Raw genomic sequence first — 14,428 nt, forward strand, 5'->3', positions numbered from 1 at the left:
CAAGGTCTTACTATTGCCCAGGCTGGTCTCAGACTCCAGGCCTCAAGTGATCCTCCTGTCTTGGCCTCTCAAAGTGCTAGATTACAGGCATGAGCCACTGTGCCTGGACTGCTTTTTTATTTTATTAGTAACAGTTGTGTGGTTAATTTTAGAAAGCCAGGAAATAGAATAAAGTAGATCTTTATGCAAGTATTAACTTGTCCATTTCACATTTGTGTAAACTTAAAGATTATTAGTTTACTTACTTCATTTGTACTTTTAGTGAAATAAACTGAACAACATATTAAGAAAGTCATTGCCTGATCTTTGATTTAGGTTGTAAAGTTAGTGTTCATTAATTTAGCATGTAAATGTTGGTGAGCTAAAAAAAAAGATGAATAGTAGCTTATTTTTTTAAAAAGTCATTTTTGCCATTACTTAAGACCTACACTGTCATTATTGTAGTTAATTAATTGGGCAGGGTGATTTTTTTTTTATTTGAAATGTTTGAGTTCTATTAGTGTTCCTTGAAGATTTTTAAGAAACTTGAGTATTTGCCTAAGAATGGTTCTTAGTTTGTTTCCACCTTACCTTCACACTTGTTCTTGTTTCCAGTTATACTCCTTTCTTGCCTATTTCTGGTTTTCATAAAGCCATTTGTGGGAACTGAGAAGTGAATATAATCCTTTCCAAGTGCTATGTAATAAGTGGTGTGAATTTTTTCTTTTTCCCTTTCCACAGGTATTATCTAAGAAGATGTAACCTTTTTTTCTTTCCTCTCTAACCCCCCCCTCCAACCCTCTATTTTTATGTCCAGTTGTGTTGAAGAATGCCCTTGTATTGAATTGCTATAGCAGTGTCTCTGCTGGTGCCACCCCCTGGTGCCCCCACCTCCCAGGGCTACAGTAGGTTGTGGTCCTTTTCACCCTGTGGTTATGTGTTTATGCATAGAGAGACTTAGAGTGCCTTTAGTTACAACTTTTTGCTATGCTAATGCCAACATCTATGTTAGATGGTGTCTTGTTTGTTAACTGTCCAATAAGAATATTAGAGTTACTTAGAGAAACACTGGTGGGTTTTTTGTTTAGTTTGTAAGCTTATGTAAAGGGTTATCTTGCTTCTCAACCAAATACTAGTTCTCCCTAGAATGTATGTTTTTATGTCTTTCTCTTTGTGTTTCCTATAGCCTAATATCAAATACATATATATTTTTTTGGGGTCCCAGATGATTTTTCTAATGTATCCCTTTCCCATTTGGTATTTAATGTGCTTTATCTCTTTTAGTGGTATGTTACTGATGAAATTTCTTTTACAAATTAATGGGCTTGGAAAGCTTTGTAGTTTTGAAATATTTGGGGCTTATTCATTGTGTAATTATGGAAATAGGTTTAAAATTGGTTTAGCCTTCTTCATAGAAGGCTCTAATACCTCAAAGTTAGTGTTCTTTCTGATACGTTCTTTCTGTCATTTTGTTTGCAGTGATTTTAAGTAAAATACCTTTAACTGTTGATTCAATAAATATTTATTGATCTTTGTGCCAGGAATTGTGCTAGGCATCTAATGGATATTTTTCAAATCTGTTCTCATATTCTTAGTAATCATAGTGATCTTTGGGATTGCACAGTACTTTATAGTTTATAAAGCTTAACATTTTCTTGACCCTGCGAGATAATATTTTTCCCATTGTTAACACGAGGAAATTGAGTCTTGCTCTAAATCATGTACATTTCCACAATTCTAGCTAGGATGAGAACTGAGTTCTGAGTTCTTTCCTTTCTAGTATAATATACTCCTCTCTTCCAAGCATAGTTTTAGCTTAAATCGTCAAAATCTGGTAGTTTTCTGATTTAGTGTGTTTTTCTATTCCATTAAAAAAATGGTATTTAGCAAATTTTTTAAAACTGTATATTTATTACATTAAAAATTCTTTTTCTTGCCTCATTCTTTTGTTTAAACTATCCATTGTTTTTTTTCATCTTTGTGCTTCATAGATATTTATATATGCTTTTCATCTTAGGTTTATTTAAAAAAAGTTCAGCATACGTCATTTTGTCCTAGGTTTGGAGATTTTCCTTCAATTAATGGCCTGCATTGCTGGGAAAAATGGTACTACAGTTTACTTTTATTTAGCTTCTGGAGAGGGGGTGACTTGGCAATGTTTACTCAGACTTAAAGCTGCTCAATGGTGGCTGAGTATCTGCCTTTATTACTATTTTAGATGACATAAGTTTTACTTTTTTTTAAACAAAGGAAAAGGAACAAAATGTCAGTATTGTAAAATTAATTTGTGTCTAACATAGTATATTTGATAAATGTTGAATATTTGTAAATTTAATGTTGGTCATAAGAAATTTAAATCAGTTCTTCAGAAGAACAATAATCTTAAGGTAAGGATTGGTTTTAGGCATACAGAGCACAGATTTTAGTATAAAGTATAGATTTAGATATTTTTAGTTTACTTAACATGCCAAAAGACTGAAATGAGACATGATTTGTTACTGTAATGTTAGGAAAGGTGACTTAAGCTTATAATTTCTATATCAGATTGAAGTTGAAGAATGATATATGACTTTAATGTCTGGTGTTTCATTTTAAAATTTGAGTTTAGTAAGTTGAACTTAAGTTTTTGTATTTAAAAGACAGATCACTGTTTTAGTTTAGGCCTAGGGATTTGTGTTAGGTCCTAGGGTTTCTCGGCCTTTAGTCTCTTCCTCATTTCTTTCAATCTCCTTTACTGGACCTTAGTTTATCTTTATAAAATACAGATGTGATTGCACCACTCACTAGCTTATAAACCTTTTATATTTTCCTTCCTTTATCTGCAGGATAAAGTCCAATTTAGTGGGATCCACAAAGCCATTTACAGGCCTTGATAAAAATGTTTAGTCCTGTTCCTTATTACTTTTCTCTGTGAATATGAGCCTTTTCTAGATCCTCTCTTGAACTCCAAACTGCATTCGTCAGGGTTTTTTTTTGCCTGTGATTTTGTATACCTTTATGAATGCCTCTATTTTCTAATTGACCATAGTGAAATCTTATATTTCACTCTAATATTGCTTCAGATATCTCTGTGACATCTTCTTTTTCAGTTTTCTGTGTCTCCACATGGTGTTTTGGTCATACGGCTAGTATATGCTACTTTTGATATTGTATTAGCAAGTATGTATATGTCTGCTTGGATTGATTGTGAAGCATTTGAAGGTAGGGAGTATGTATCTGATGGGTTTACTCAAATCTCCTTACTTCACCCTGGCAGGTATGTTCAAATGTTTGAGTCATTAAACTGGTTTATCCATTGAAATACTGTGTATAGTTCTCAACTGTGTCTGCGTATAAACTAGGTAGTAAGTTTCTTAAAGAAACTTAAGATCTTTTGGTTCTATAATATTTGCATTAAATTTTATGGTATAGTTTATGTTGGGAGAACCATATTTATTTTAACCTTGTTTTATGGTCACAGATCCCCATTGAGAATAGATGATATTGTGAAACCCTACATTATCCCTCCCTCCCATCTTGCACTTTGTCAAAAATGCTGTTTTAGAGGATTCAGAGATTCCTTGTTGCCCAGTCGTGGATCCTAGGTTGACAATATTGCGCTAGATATGCTTATATTCTCACTGTCTAGTGATATGTGGAGTTATAGAAAATCACAGATAGATCTAGAAGGAAATAGGATAGGGATGGCTTTATTTTGATGGTGAGTAAATCACATGGGGTCTATTTTCTTTCTTGATCCCTGGTCTTAGAGGGGGACAGATACGGTCTAAGGGCCTGGTGTTAAAGGGCTTGGGTTTTAGAGTTAGGCTTAGCCTAGACTTAAATCCTGTCTTGTCCATTTGATAGCTGTGTGATTTTGTCCCTCAATTTTCTCATCCGTGAAAATTGGGATAATATTAACATCTACCTCATAGGATTGTTTTAAGCGGTAAATAACATAATCTTATAAACCCTTCTCATAGTACTTGGCATGTAAAAGAAAATCTCGCATGTTAGATATTGCTGTTGTTCCCTTTAAAAAAATCTACCCTTGGACATTGACATGTAGAATTCTGTTGCTTTCTGCTTTTCTATGTTGGTATTTTTCCAGTCTTGCCTATAGGGATGATACCTGAGATTTTAGCAGGTCACAGAATATAAAATGTGTATCCCTGGCATTCTACTGGAGATTTAAAATAGAATAGTAGGTAAAGCCACAGTTTATATCTTCCAGCTTTTAGATTCTAGAAAAACCTTTTAGATGGGGCTAATTTACCATGTGGTCACAGGGCAATAACCTTCCTCATTAAGTTTTTTTAAGGTCTCATATATTTTCTAGTAGTTCATGGGAAAAGTAAAGAGTTTGATAGCCTCCTAATGGAATAGCCCTAGCCTTGAGTTTACTGTAGAGTACATTAATACACACCATAAAAGAGTAGCTTTAATAATTTGATTTCAGGTTTATAGCAATGCTACACAAATCTTACGTTTCTAACTTGGATGACTTAATACACTTCACTAATGTTCCTTTTTTATACACAGATACAATGCACCTGATTTAGTCATGTATTTTTAGTGAGTTGTATACTTTCTGAACCCTCCAGTAGTTGAGATATGTTTGATTTGAACTGTTCATGATCTTTTCCAGCCACCTCCACCTTTTTTTTTCTTTAACTGTATAGCATTAGAGATCATAGATGTAGGATCAGAAGATCAGTTTGTGATTATAAAACAAAAAACATTTTGATTGAGATTTTTTTTTCCCTTGCTCAAATGGGATGGACTATCTTTACAATAACAAATAAAACTGGAAGTTGATGTTTATTGTAGTTCATATAGTAATGCTTTTGTTTTTGAACTCTATTGTGTTATTAACATAACTTGCATCTTCAGGTAGTAGGATTTATACCAATTTTTAGAGCTTTTTGAGGGTTGGTTTAAATATACCACAAATATATCACAACATTTTTGTTTTCTTCATCCAGACAGGTGATTTGGCTTCTGCACAGTTAGGAGGAGCACCAAACCGATGGGAGGTTTTGTCAGCCACACCTACAACTATAAAAGATGAAGCTGGTAATCTAGTGCAGATTCCAAGTTCTGCTACTTCAAGTGGGCAGTATGTTCTTCCCCTTCAGAATTTGCAGAATCAACAAATATTTTCAGTTGCACCAGGATCAGATTCCTCAAATGGTACAGTGTCCAATGTTCAATATCAAGTAATACCACAGATTCAGTCAACAGATGGTCAGCAGGTTCAGATTGGTTTCGCAGGCTCTTCAGATAATGGGGGTATAAATCAAGAAAGCAGTCAAATTCAGATCATTCCTGGCTCTAATCAAACCTTACTTGCCTCTGGAACACCTCCTGCTAATATCCAGAATCTCATACCACAGACTGGTCAAGTCCAGGTTCAGGGAGTTGCAATTGGTGGTTCATCTTTTCCTGGCCAAACCCAAGTAGTTGCTAATGTGCCTCTTGGTCTGCCAGGAAATATTACCTTTGTACCAATCAATAGTGTCGATCTAGATTCTTTGGGACTCTCGGGCAGTTCTCAGACAATGACTGCAGGCATTAATGCTGATGGACATTTGATAAACACAGGACAAGCTATGGATAGTTCAGACAATTCAGAAAGGACTGGTGAGCGGGTTTCTCCTGATATTAATGAAACTAATACTGATACAGATTTATTTGTGCCAACATCCTCTTCATCACAGTTGCCTGTTACGATAGATAGTACAGGTATATTGCAACAAAACACAAATAGCTTGACTACGTCTAGTGGGCAAGTCCATTCTTCAGATCTTCAGGGAAATTATATCCAGTCGCCTGTTTCTGAAGAGACACAGGCTCAGAATATTCAGGTTTCTACAGCACAGCCTGTTGTACAACATCTACAACTTCAAGAGTCTCAGCAGCCAACCAGTCAAGCGCAAATTGTGCAAGGTATTACACCACAGACAATCCATGGTGTGCAAGCCAGTGGTCAAAATATATCACAACAGGCTTTGCAAAATCTTCAGTTGCAGCTGAATCCTGGAACCTTTTTAATTCAGGCACAGACAGTGACCCCTTCTGGACAAATAACCTGGCAAACATTTCAAGTGCAAGGGGTCCAGAACTTGCAGAACTTGCAAATACAGAATACTGCTGCCCAACAAATAACTTTGACGCCTGTTCAGACACTCACACTTGGTCAGATTGCGGCAGGTGGAGCCTTGACTTCAACGCCAGTTAGTCTAAGCACTGGTCAGTTGCCAAATCTACAGACAGTTACAGTAAATTCTATAGATTCTACTGGTATACAGCTACATCCAGGAGAGAATGCTGACAGTCCTGCAGGTGAGTCTTAATTTACGTCATGCCATAAATAAGTTCAATGATAATATATAGGACAATTTTTTACTTTAGGTGTTTATTAGTATCTGATTCTAATTATTAAAGGTGGTGGTCCATTTCCTTATATTTGTATGAAAGTAGACATCAAAGTATTTTTGCAAATTGTTCTTTGAAAGTTTGTAGTTTTTGAAGTTAAGGATTCATTTTTATACTATTCCAATTACATTTGTAGTTTTTCCTTAACAAGTTTACATTCCTTTTGATATCTCATTGGTATTGTTAAGCATTATAAAAGTTTTATTTGGCAGGTAGGGTGTCTTGGTTGGCCTCCATGTAATGTGAGTTAAACATTTTATGCCTTATATTTGGTTGGAGAATCAAGTTGGCATAGTGAAAACATGGTACTGGGAGCAAAGACTACTTATTCTGTCAAAGCTTCTAGCTAGGTGTGATTTTGGCCAAGTTATTTTTCTCTTACAAACTTAGTTTCCTCAGTGTGTAGGTAACTATATCTAGGGTACCTTCCAGATCTAAAATTGTTTGATTCTGTGATCATAGACACTAAACTTAGCTGTGCTAGATATAGTTATTGATAGTATGGGTAGAAATTTCAGAAGTCTAGTCTTTGAATATTATGTAAGAATTAAATAATAAAGTTTAAAAAGAAATAGTATCCTTGTTACCCTGTTAATGTTATTTGTCTAGATAATGTTTTATTGAATGTTTAGTTGTGCACTAAATCCTGAACTTTATTACTTTAATTCTACTTTGTATTTGGGTTTCTGTGGAGATTGTACTCTTAGAACCTTCCACCGGGTCAGTGATTCTAAACTCTTAAATTGGGTCACTTGAATTGAACTTAACCAAAATAACTCCCATCATCACTTAAAGATTGCCCTTTTTCTCTTGAGAAATTTGTAATATATACTTAAAAAATTGAAATTTTCCTGGAGTCTCAAATCTGTATTTGGAAATCCTTTAATTGTGTTAGAGTCTCCTGAAGCTGTGGTTTACAGCAGTAGTTCTTTTTTTTTTTTTTTTTTTGAGACAGAGTCTCACTCTGTTGCCCGGGCTAGAGTGAGTGAGTGAGTGCCGTGGCGTCAGCCTAGCTCACAGCAACCTCAAACTCCTGGGCTCAAGCGATCCTCCTGCCTCAGCCTCCCGAGTAGCTGGGACTACAGGCATGAGCCACCATGCCTGGCTAATTTTTTCTGTATGTATTTTTAGCTGTCCAAATCATTTCTTTCTATTTTTAGTAGAGACGGGGGTCTCGCTCTTGCTCATGCTGGTCTCGAACTCCTGAGCTCAAATGATCCGCCTGCCTTGGCCTCCCATAGTGCTGGGATTACAGGCGTGAGCCACTGCGCCCAGCCTTGCAGCAGTAGTTCTTAAAGTTTGATCTGGGGATCCCTGAGGATCCTTAAGACCCTTTTAGGGATCCTTCATGTCAAACAAACGACTTTTCATAATCATACTAAGAAATTATTTACCTTTTTCTCTGTGTTGACACTTGCACTGATGGTGGATAAAACTGTTTGTGTCTCAGCCTGATCAAGGGAGTGGCATCAAACTGCGTTAGTAGTTGCTGTTTTCTTCATCACCAGATGTACACTTGTAGTTAAAAATTCCAGTTTCACTCAAAAATGACCTTGAAGAACCAGTAAAAATAGTTATTATTTTTTTTTGCTAAATCTTGACCCTTGAGTGCTGCCTATCTTTTAGAAAAATAATAGCTTTATTGGGATTTCAGTCACATACCATAAAATTCACACTTTATACAACTCAGTAGTTTTCAATATAGTCATAGACTTGTACAACCATCTTTACTGTCTAATTTTAGAACATTTTCATCACCCCCAAAAGAGGCCCATACCCATTAGCAAGTCACTCATTCCCTCCACCCTTCAGTCCGTGGTAAGCACTACTCCACTTTCTGTCCTTTCATTTTGCCTGTTCTTATTTCATATCAGTGTAATTACATAATATGTGGCCTTTGGTGTCTGGATTCTTTAATTTACCATTATGTTTTCAAGGTTCATCTGTGTAGTAGCATGTATCAGTACTTCATTCCTTTTTATGGCTGAATAATATTCCATTGTATGGACATACCACATTTTATTTACCTGTTGATAGACATTTGGGTTGTTTTTACTTTTTGACTGTTATGAATAATGCTATGAATGTTTGTGTAAGTAGTTTTTTGTGTGAACATATGTTTTCTTTTGGGTATATACCTAGGAGTGAATTGCTGGGTTTTATGGTAACTCTATATTTAACTTTTTGAGGAATTGCCAGACTGTTTTTCCAAAAAGACTACCATTTTACATTCTCAACAGCAGTGTGTTGAGGGGTTCCAATTTTGCTATAGTCCCAACAGCATTTATTATTGAGCATCTTTAGCCATTCTAGTGGGGGTGAAGTGGTATCTCATCGTGGTTTTGATTTGTAGTTCCTGCTGCATGCCTTTTATATTTTGTGTGATGAAGTGGGAAGTGTGCTTTTTTAATAAAGCATTTCTGCTGCGTACAAAAATAATTGTCTTTGAAGAACACTTTTTCCCCCAGCTATGTAGTTCTGCAAGCTGAACTAGATTCCATTTTCATGAAACATGTTTTTACTTGAAAGAAAATTGACAAACTATAGTTTTTGAGATTAATACATTCAAGTGACAGATATTTTCTCAAAAAAATCTGAAGTGAGCATGTCACTTAAAGGAAAAAAACCTGAAAGTATTTGCTACTGTTGATGAAATTTGGGCTTTCCAGTGAAAATTAGAATTTTGGAAAACTTAAATCTACTCCCATGAGCTTGATGCTGCCTTTTCCTTAAATTTAAAAAAAAAAATTTTAAACTTTGCTGTTTTATGAGGCTTCTTAATATTTGTATTTTTCTGTTGAGATAAGTTGGATTTTTTTGATATTGTATTATAATGACGTGCCAATACTTGGAAAATATAACTCAGTGAATCAGTAGTTTTCAAATGGTCAACTCATTATGTTACAAAATCATGCATGGGTAAAAGATCCAAAGTGCAGGATAGACCAGTAACGGTATAGAAAATTTACAGATAAGGTTTCAGATTCCACATTCATGCTGACCTTTAAGAAACTGCCATGTGTCAAGTTTGGTATCAAAGAAGAATACCCACAATTGGCTGAAAGGCTCTGAAGTTATTTCTCTCTTTTCCAGCTACATATCTGTGAGACCAGATAGTCTTCAAGTGCTTCAGGCCAAACCACATATTGCAAGAGATTGAATACAGAAGCATATCTGAGACTCTAAGTGTCTTCTTTTAATTTTAACCTAGACATTAACAGAGATTTGCAAAAATGCAAAACATGTTTTTGCATTAAACTTTTTAGTTTTTTGTTTTTTTATTTTTATTTTATTTTTTTTTATTTCAGCTTATCATGGGGGTACATAAGTTCAGGTTATATACATTGTCCATGTCCCGCCCATCCCCTTGAGTCAGAGCCTCAAGCGTGTCCATTCTCCAGACAGTGCGCCTGGCACTCACCATGTAGTCATACCTCCATCCCCCCCCCCCCTCCCCGAGTCAGCACCTTCAAGCATGACCATTCCCCAGAGGGTGTGCAACGCACTCATCATGTAGGCATACACCCATCCCCTCCCCCCACCCCCCATCTCAGTCTGATATCCTTGCATTAAACTTTTTTTGTTTTGGAAAATGGTTTTTTATAAAATGTTAATTTATGGAAACAGGTAATAGATTTATTTTTAAATGAATCTAAAAGTTTAAGATTTCTGTTTATAGTACATAGGTATATCTTGTAATTTCTAATACAGTAAATATTGAGAGATACATACATATATATTCTACATGAACAAAAGTTTTTTGTGGACCTTTGTAATATTTAAGAGTTTAAAAGGAGTTCTGAGACCAAAAAGTTTGAGAACTACTGGTAAGGTGACAGATTTTTGAAGACATAGATAGTTTTAGAAACCGGTTTTTAACACTTATGCAAAGCTAATGTTATGGAGTTCTATACATGTTAAGAAAACATTTCTAGAAAATTTGTGATTTTTATGGATTTATGTTGGTTATGAAATTAGGTTGGTATAAAGCACCAAGTGATTTATGAAGTAATTTCTTTCCAAATGTTACCAAATAGAAACATCATATGAATAAATGCAAAATGGAATTTTTAAAGTGCTAATTTAGTTTGTTGAATGGTGGCCAGGAAGCATAAGATAAAATGTTCCAGAAAGCCATTAAATTTGAATTTTGTCCCAATTTTAAAGGAATGGGAAAAGAATTTGAGAAAGTAAAAGTTAAAGCAAATCAGAAGTAAAAGTGCTAGGTGGTACATAGCATATTTAGTAATAGAAATTAGAAAATTCTTATTTTGGGAATATTGAGTATTAGGAGAACTGTCTCTTAGTGTACTATCTTTTTAATTGGCAAGAAGGGGGACAAATTATTTCAAGAAGTTTTTCTCACCAGAAAATCAGAGCAAAAGATCTTTAATCTATGTTAGGCATATGTTGTATGCCCAGATGAATATGATTAAAACTTTGACATCCTTGGTTTGCATTTTTATTTTTGATAGGTATGAAATTAATGTAATAATTTTCCAAAATAAAAGAGAAGGGACCTTTTTTTTTTTTAAAAAAAAAACTAAGGCTCACAGAAAAATGACTACTACTCCAGCCTCTCCACCTACCAGGGTCTTACTCTGTTGCCTGGGCTACAGTGCAGTGGCAAGTGGCATCATCAGAGCTTACTGCAACCTCAGACTCCCAGGTTTGAGTGATCCTCCTGCCTCAACCTCCCAAGTAGCTGAGACTACAGGCTCGCACCAGCGTGCCCAGCTAATGTTTCTATTTTTTGTAGGAGATGGGTGATGGGAGGGTGGTTTACAGGGGGTCTTGCTCTTGCCTGGGCTGGTCTCTAACTCTTGGCCTTAAATAATCCTCCCACCTCAGTTTCCCAAAGTGTAGGATTACAGGCACACCCAGCCCTACTCTATCCTTTTTAAGCAGTAAATCTGACTCTGGGCCCCTTTTCTCATAGAGTACTTTTATTATTCTTTAACCCTTAGGAGCCAAACCACCATCTTCTTGGAACATATAGCCCATCAGGCCCCAAGCTGCAACCCTACTCACTCCTTATATTTCTATCCTCTTCTGGCCCACTGAAAAATCCATGCTGTTTTAGAGAAGGTTTTTGTCATCTTATTTTTACTTTGCTGTCATTGCTGTGTATTTTAAACTGAATCGGAACAGGCAAAGTATGAATTTACGTGTCTTTCCAGCATCTTTTCTAGTCAGAAGATGTCCCCAAAATTTAAGCCAAGACTTATTCAATCTCTCAAACTTTAGTCCTCTGCTAGATTTTGTTTTATCTAAATACAGTTTTATTCTTTAAGGCTGGGTATATTTAAAATGTAGTCAGATGTTTGAAGTAGGAAGAAGGAATTCTAGAAGTTATTGCTACTTTATTTATTTATTTATTTTGAGACAGGATCTTGCTATGTTGCTCAAACTGGTCTCAAACGCTTGGGTTTGTAATCCTAGCCTCTGCCTTCTACAGTAACTCAGATTACAAGCAACTTAATGTTTAGAATTCCCCATTATCCATGGAAAACTGGATATGGAAACCAGTTACGGACTAGCTGGTAGCTGTATTTTTTTTTTTTAAATTAGAGAAAATAGAAGTGCTATAAAAGTTGGATTTTTTTTTTTTTACCCTATTTAAATACTAATGAGCAAAAGGGAGAGATCTCTTACGGGCTCCTCCTGTGTCAGGTACTGTTCAGGTATTTTTAGATATATTATCTCATATAATTCTTTCTTAAATTAATCTCGTTATTATTCTAACAATTGGATAGGAAAGAAACTGGCCCGAGGCTTCGCAATTAAGCTTTGTTATTTTCACTATACTATACTGCCTTGGCAGTCTGCTATTTAATTTATATCAATGTTGTGTTTTTGTTTCTTTTCTTGGTTATATTTATTTAAGATTTTTTTTTCCTTTTGGGGGTAGATATATTAACCTTTTTGAATTAAGTATTTTTTTTATGGTAAGTGGAGGAAATGTCTTCTGAAACATTTTTATTGGTGATTCTAACAAGGTAAAAGGTAAATCTTTATTGATTTTTATCTAAGGGATCATTTGTCAGAACTGGCTGATTATAGAACTGTACCTCAGATATACCAAATCCCTGTATATACTGTGTTTTTTCCTATACAGTAATGGATGGGTACCTTATACAGTGTGGGTAGGCTGGCAAAGGGATGATTCATGTCCCAGGTGGGATCGAGAGAGACAGCATGAGATTTCATCATACTAAGAATGGTGAGCAATTTAAAACTTATGAATTATTTATTTCTGGAATTTTTTATGTAATATTTTTGGGCCACAGTTGACTACAGGTGAGTGAAACCACCATGAAAAGAAAAACCTTAGATAAGGGGGGACTACTATACTTGTTAAGTATTTGGATCAGGACTTATATCCTATTTAAGTATCTATTAATATAGATAAAAGTACCCCACATGAAGAGGAGCTTAGAGTTAGAGTCATCCCTTGAAGCCTGGGGCTGGAGTAGAGCTCCTTTTTGTTTAAGTTGGGAGCTACGAAAAAAGCTTACTTTTTGTTACCCCAAGGTATGGCTTAAATGAAGGTTTACAGAGATGAGAAGAGGATACAGTGAAATAGGAGGACGTCAGCACTGTCTTGTGACGAGCATCTGAACCATTCAACTGTTAGTGTCAGGATTTATGATAGTATTGCTAAATCTAATATAAGAGTTTAGGGGCTTGCAAAAATGCTAGACACAGAATTGTGATACAGAGAAAGAAAAAAAAAAAATTGTACTTAAGATGAGCCTGAAAACCGACATTACAAAATGAAGGTGAAGGCAAAACCTATGAAAGATAGTTGGTAAATGAACAATTAGAAGATGAGTTTATGTCAGATTCAAGAAAGATAAAACAATCTGTTAAAGAGTTTAAAATCCGTATAATTGTCAGTGAGATAAAATAATAGCTTCTATAGATAAGAAGTGAAACAAAACATATGAACAAGAGTCAAATCCTGGATGTGAGAAATATTTCACTGATCCTAAGACACACATTTCTGAAATATGCATCTTGCATTTGAAATGTGCACCTTCAGGGTGCATCTTTCAGTCCAGGGCATGTCAGTTGACTTTGACTGCCACACTAGAAAAAACATTTTTTTCCTTGGGGCCATGGTGTTTTATTATAAAAATAGGATAAAAACTTTGAAAACAAACCAATCTTTTCTAATTTAATGAAAAGTTTGTTATTTTTTATTTTTTTCTGCCTGTGAGTTATATGCAACTTGAAAAATAGTTCTTGCAGCTCCCAAGGTGAAGAGACATGTGAGTTACATATGATTCAAGAGGCCCTAGACTCAGAACTAGCCTGAGTTAGATACAACTCACATGGCAGTTAATGTGTTATTGGCAGTGCTTTTTCCTTTTTACTGATAGTAGTGTGTCTTAGATTAGAAGAAATATAATTTGGGGTCAGGGGGAACCCAGGACAACCTTTATTTATTTATTTTTTTTTGAGACAGAGTCTCGCTCTGTTGCCCGGGCTAGAGTGAGTGCCATGGCGTCAGCCTAGCTCACAGCAACCTCAAACTCCTGGGCTTAAACGATCCTACTGCCTCAGCCTCCCGAGTAGCTGGGACTACAGGCATGCGCCACCATGCCCAGCTAATTTTTTCTGTATATATTTTTAGTTGGCCAGATAATTTCTTGCTATTTTTAGTAGAGACAGGGTCTCACTCTTGCTCAGGCTGGTCTCGAACTCCTGACCTCAAGCGATCCACCCGCCTCGGCCTCCCAGAGTGCTAGGATTACAGGCGTGAGCCACCGCGCCCGGCCCAGGACAGCCTTTAGAATGGATTTAGGAAAAGAATGAGTGAACAGTAGTGTACTGAGGAATTTACTCAGAATATCACACAGAGATAATGTACATTTAAGAGACATGGAAGATAGATTGAGAACCACCAGCATGGGAATTTTAGAAAAAGAATAGAGTGAATGGGAAGAGAAGCAATATTTGATGAGGTAATGACTGAGAATTTTCTTCTGTTAAAGAAATACAGTACAGATCAAAATTTTACTATCTA

General features: G+C 35.7%; 1 protein-coding gene across 2 annotated transcripts in view; it reads left to right on the forward strand.

The window, feature by feature from the left end:
• The window catches only part of SP3 (Sp3 transcription factor), a 96,211-nt gene that overhangs the window by 40,771 nt on the left and 41,012 nt on the right, over positions 1-14,428 (forward strand). For both annotated transcript variants that reach the window (XM_045558944.1, XM_045558945.1), the window contains one exon: positions 4,944-6,303. In XM_045558944.1, coding sequence (XP_045414900.1) covers positions 4,944-6,303 — 1,360 coding nt within the window. The remainder of the gene's footprint in view (positions 1-4,943; positions 6,304-14,428) is intronic.

The sequence above is a fragment of the Lemur catta genome, chromosome 8 (assembly GCF_020740605.2).
Source record: "Lemur catta isolate mLemCat1 chromosome 8, mLemCat1.pri, whole genome shotgun sequence".
Taxonomy (NCBI): domain Eukaryota; kingdom Metazoa; phylum Chordata; class Mammalia; order Primates; family Lemuridae; genus Lemur; species Lemur catta.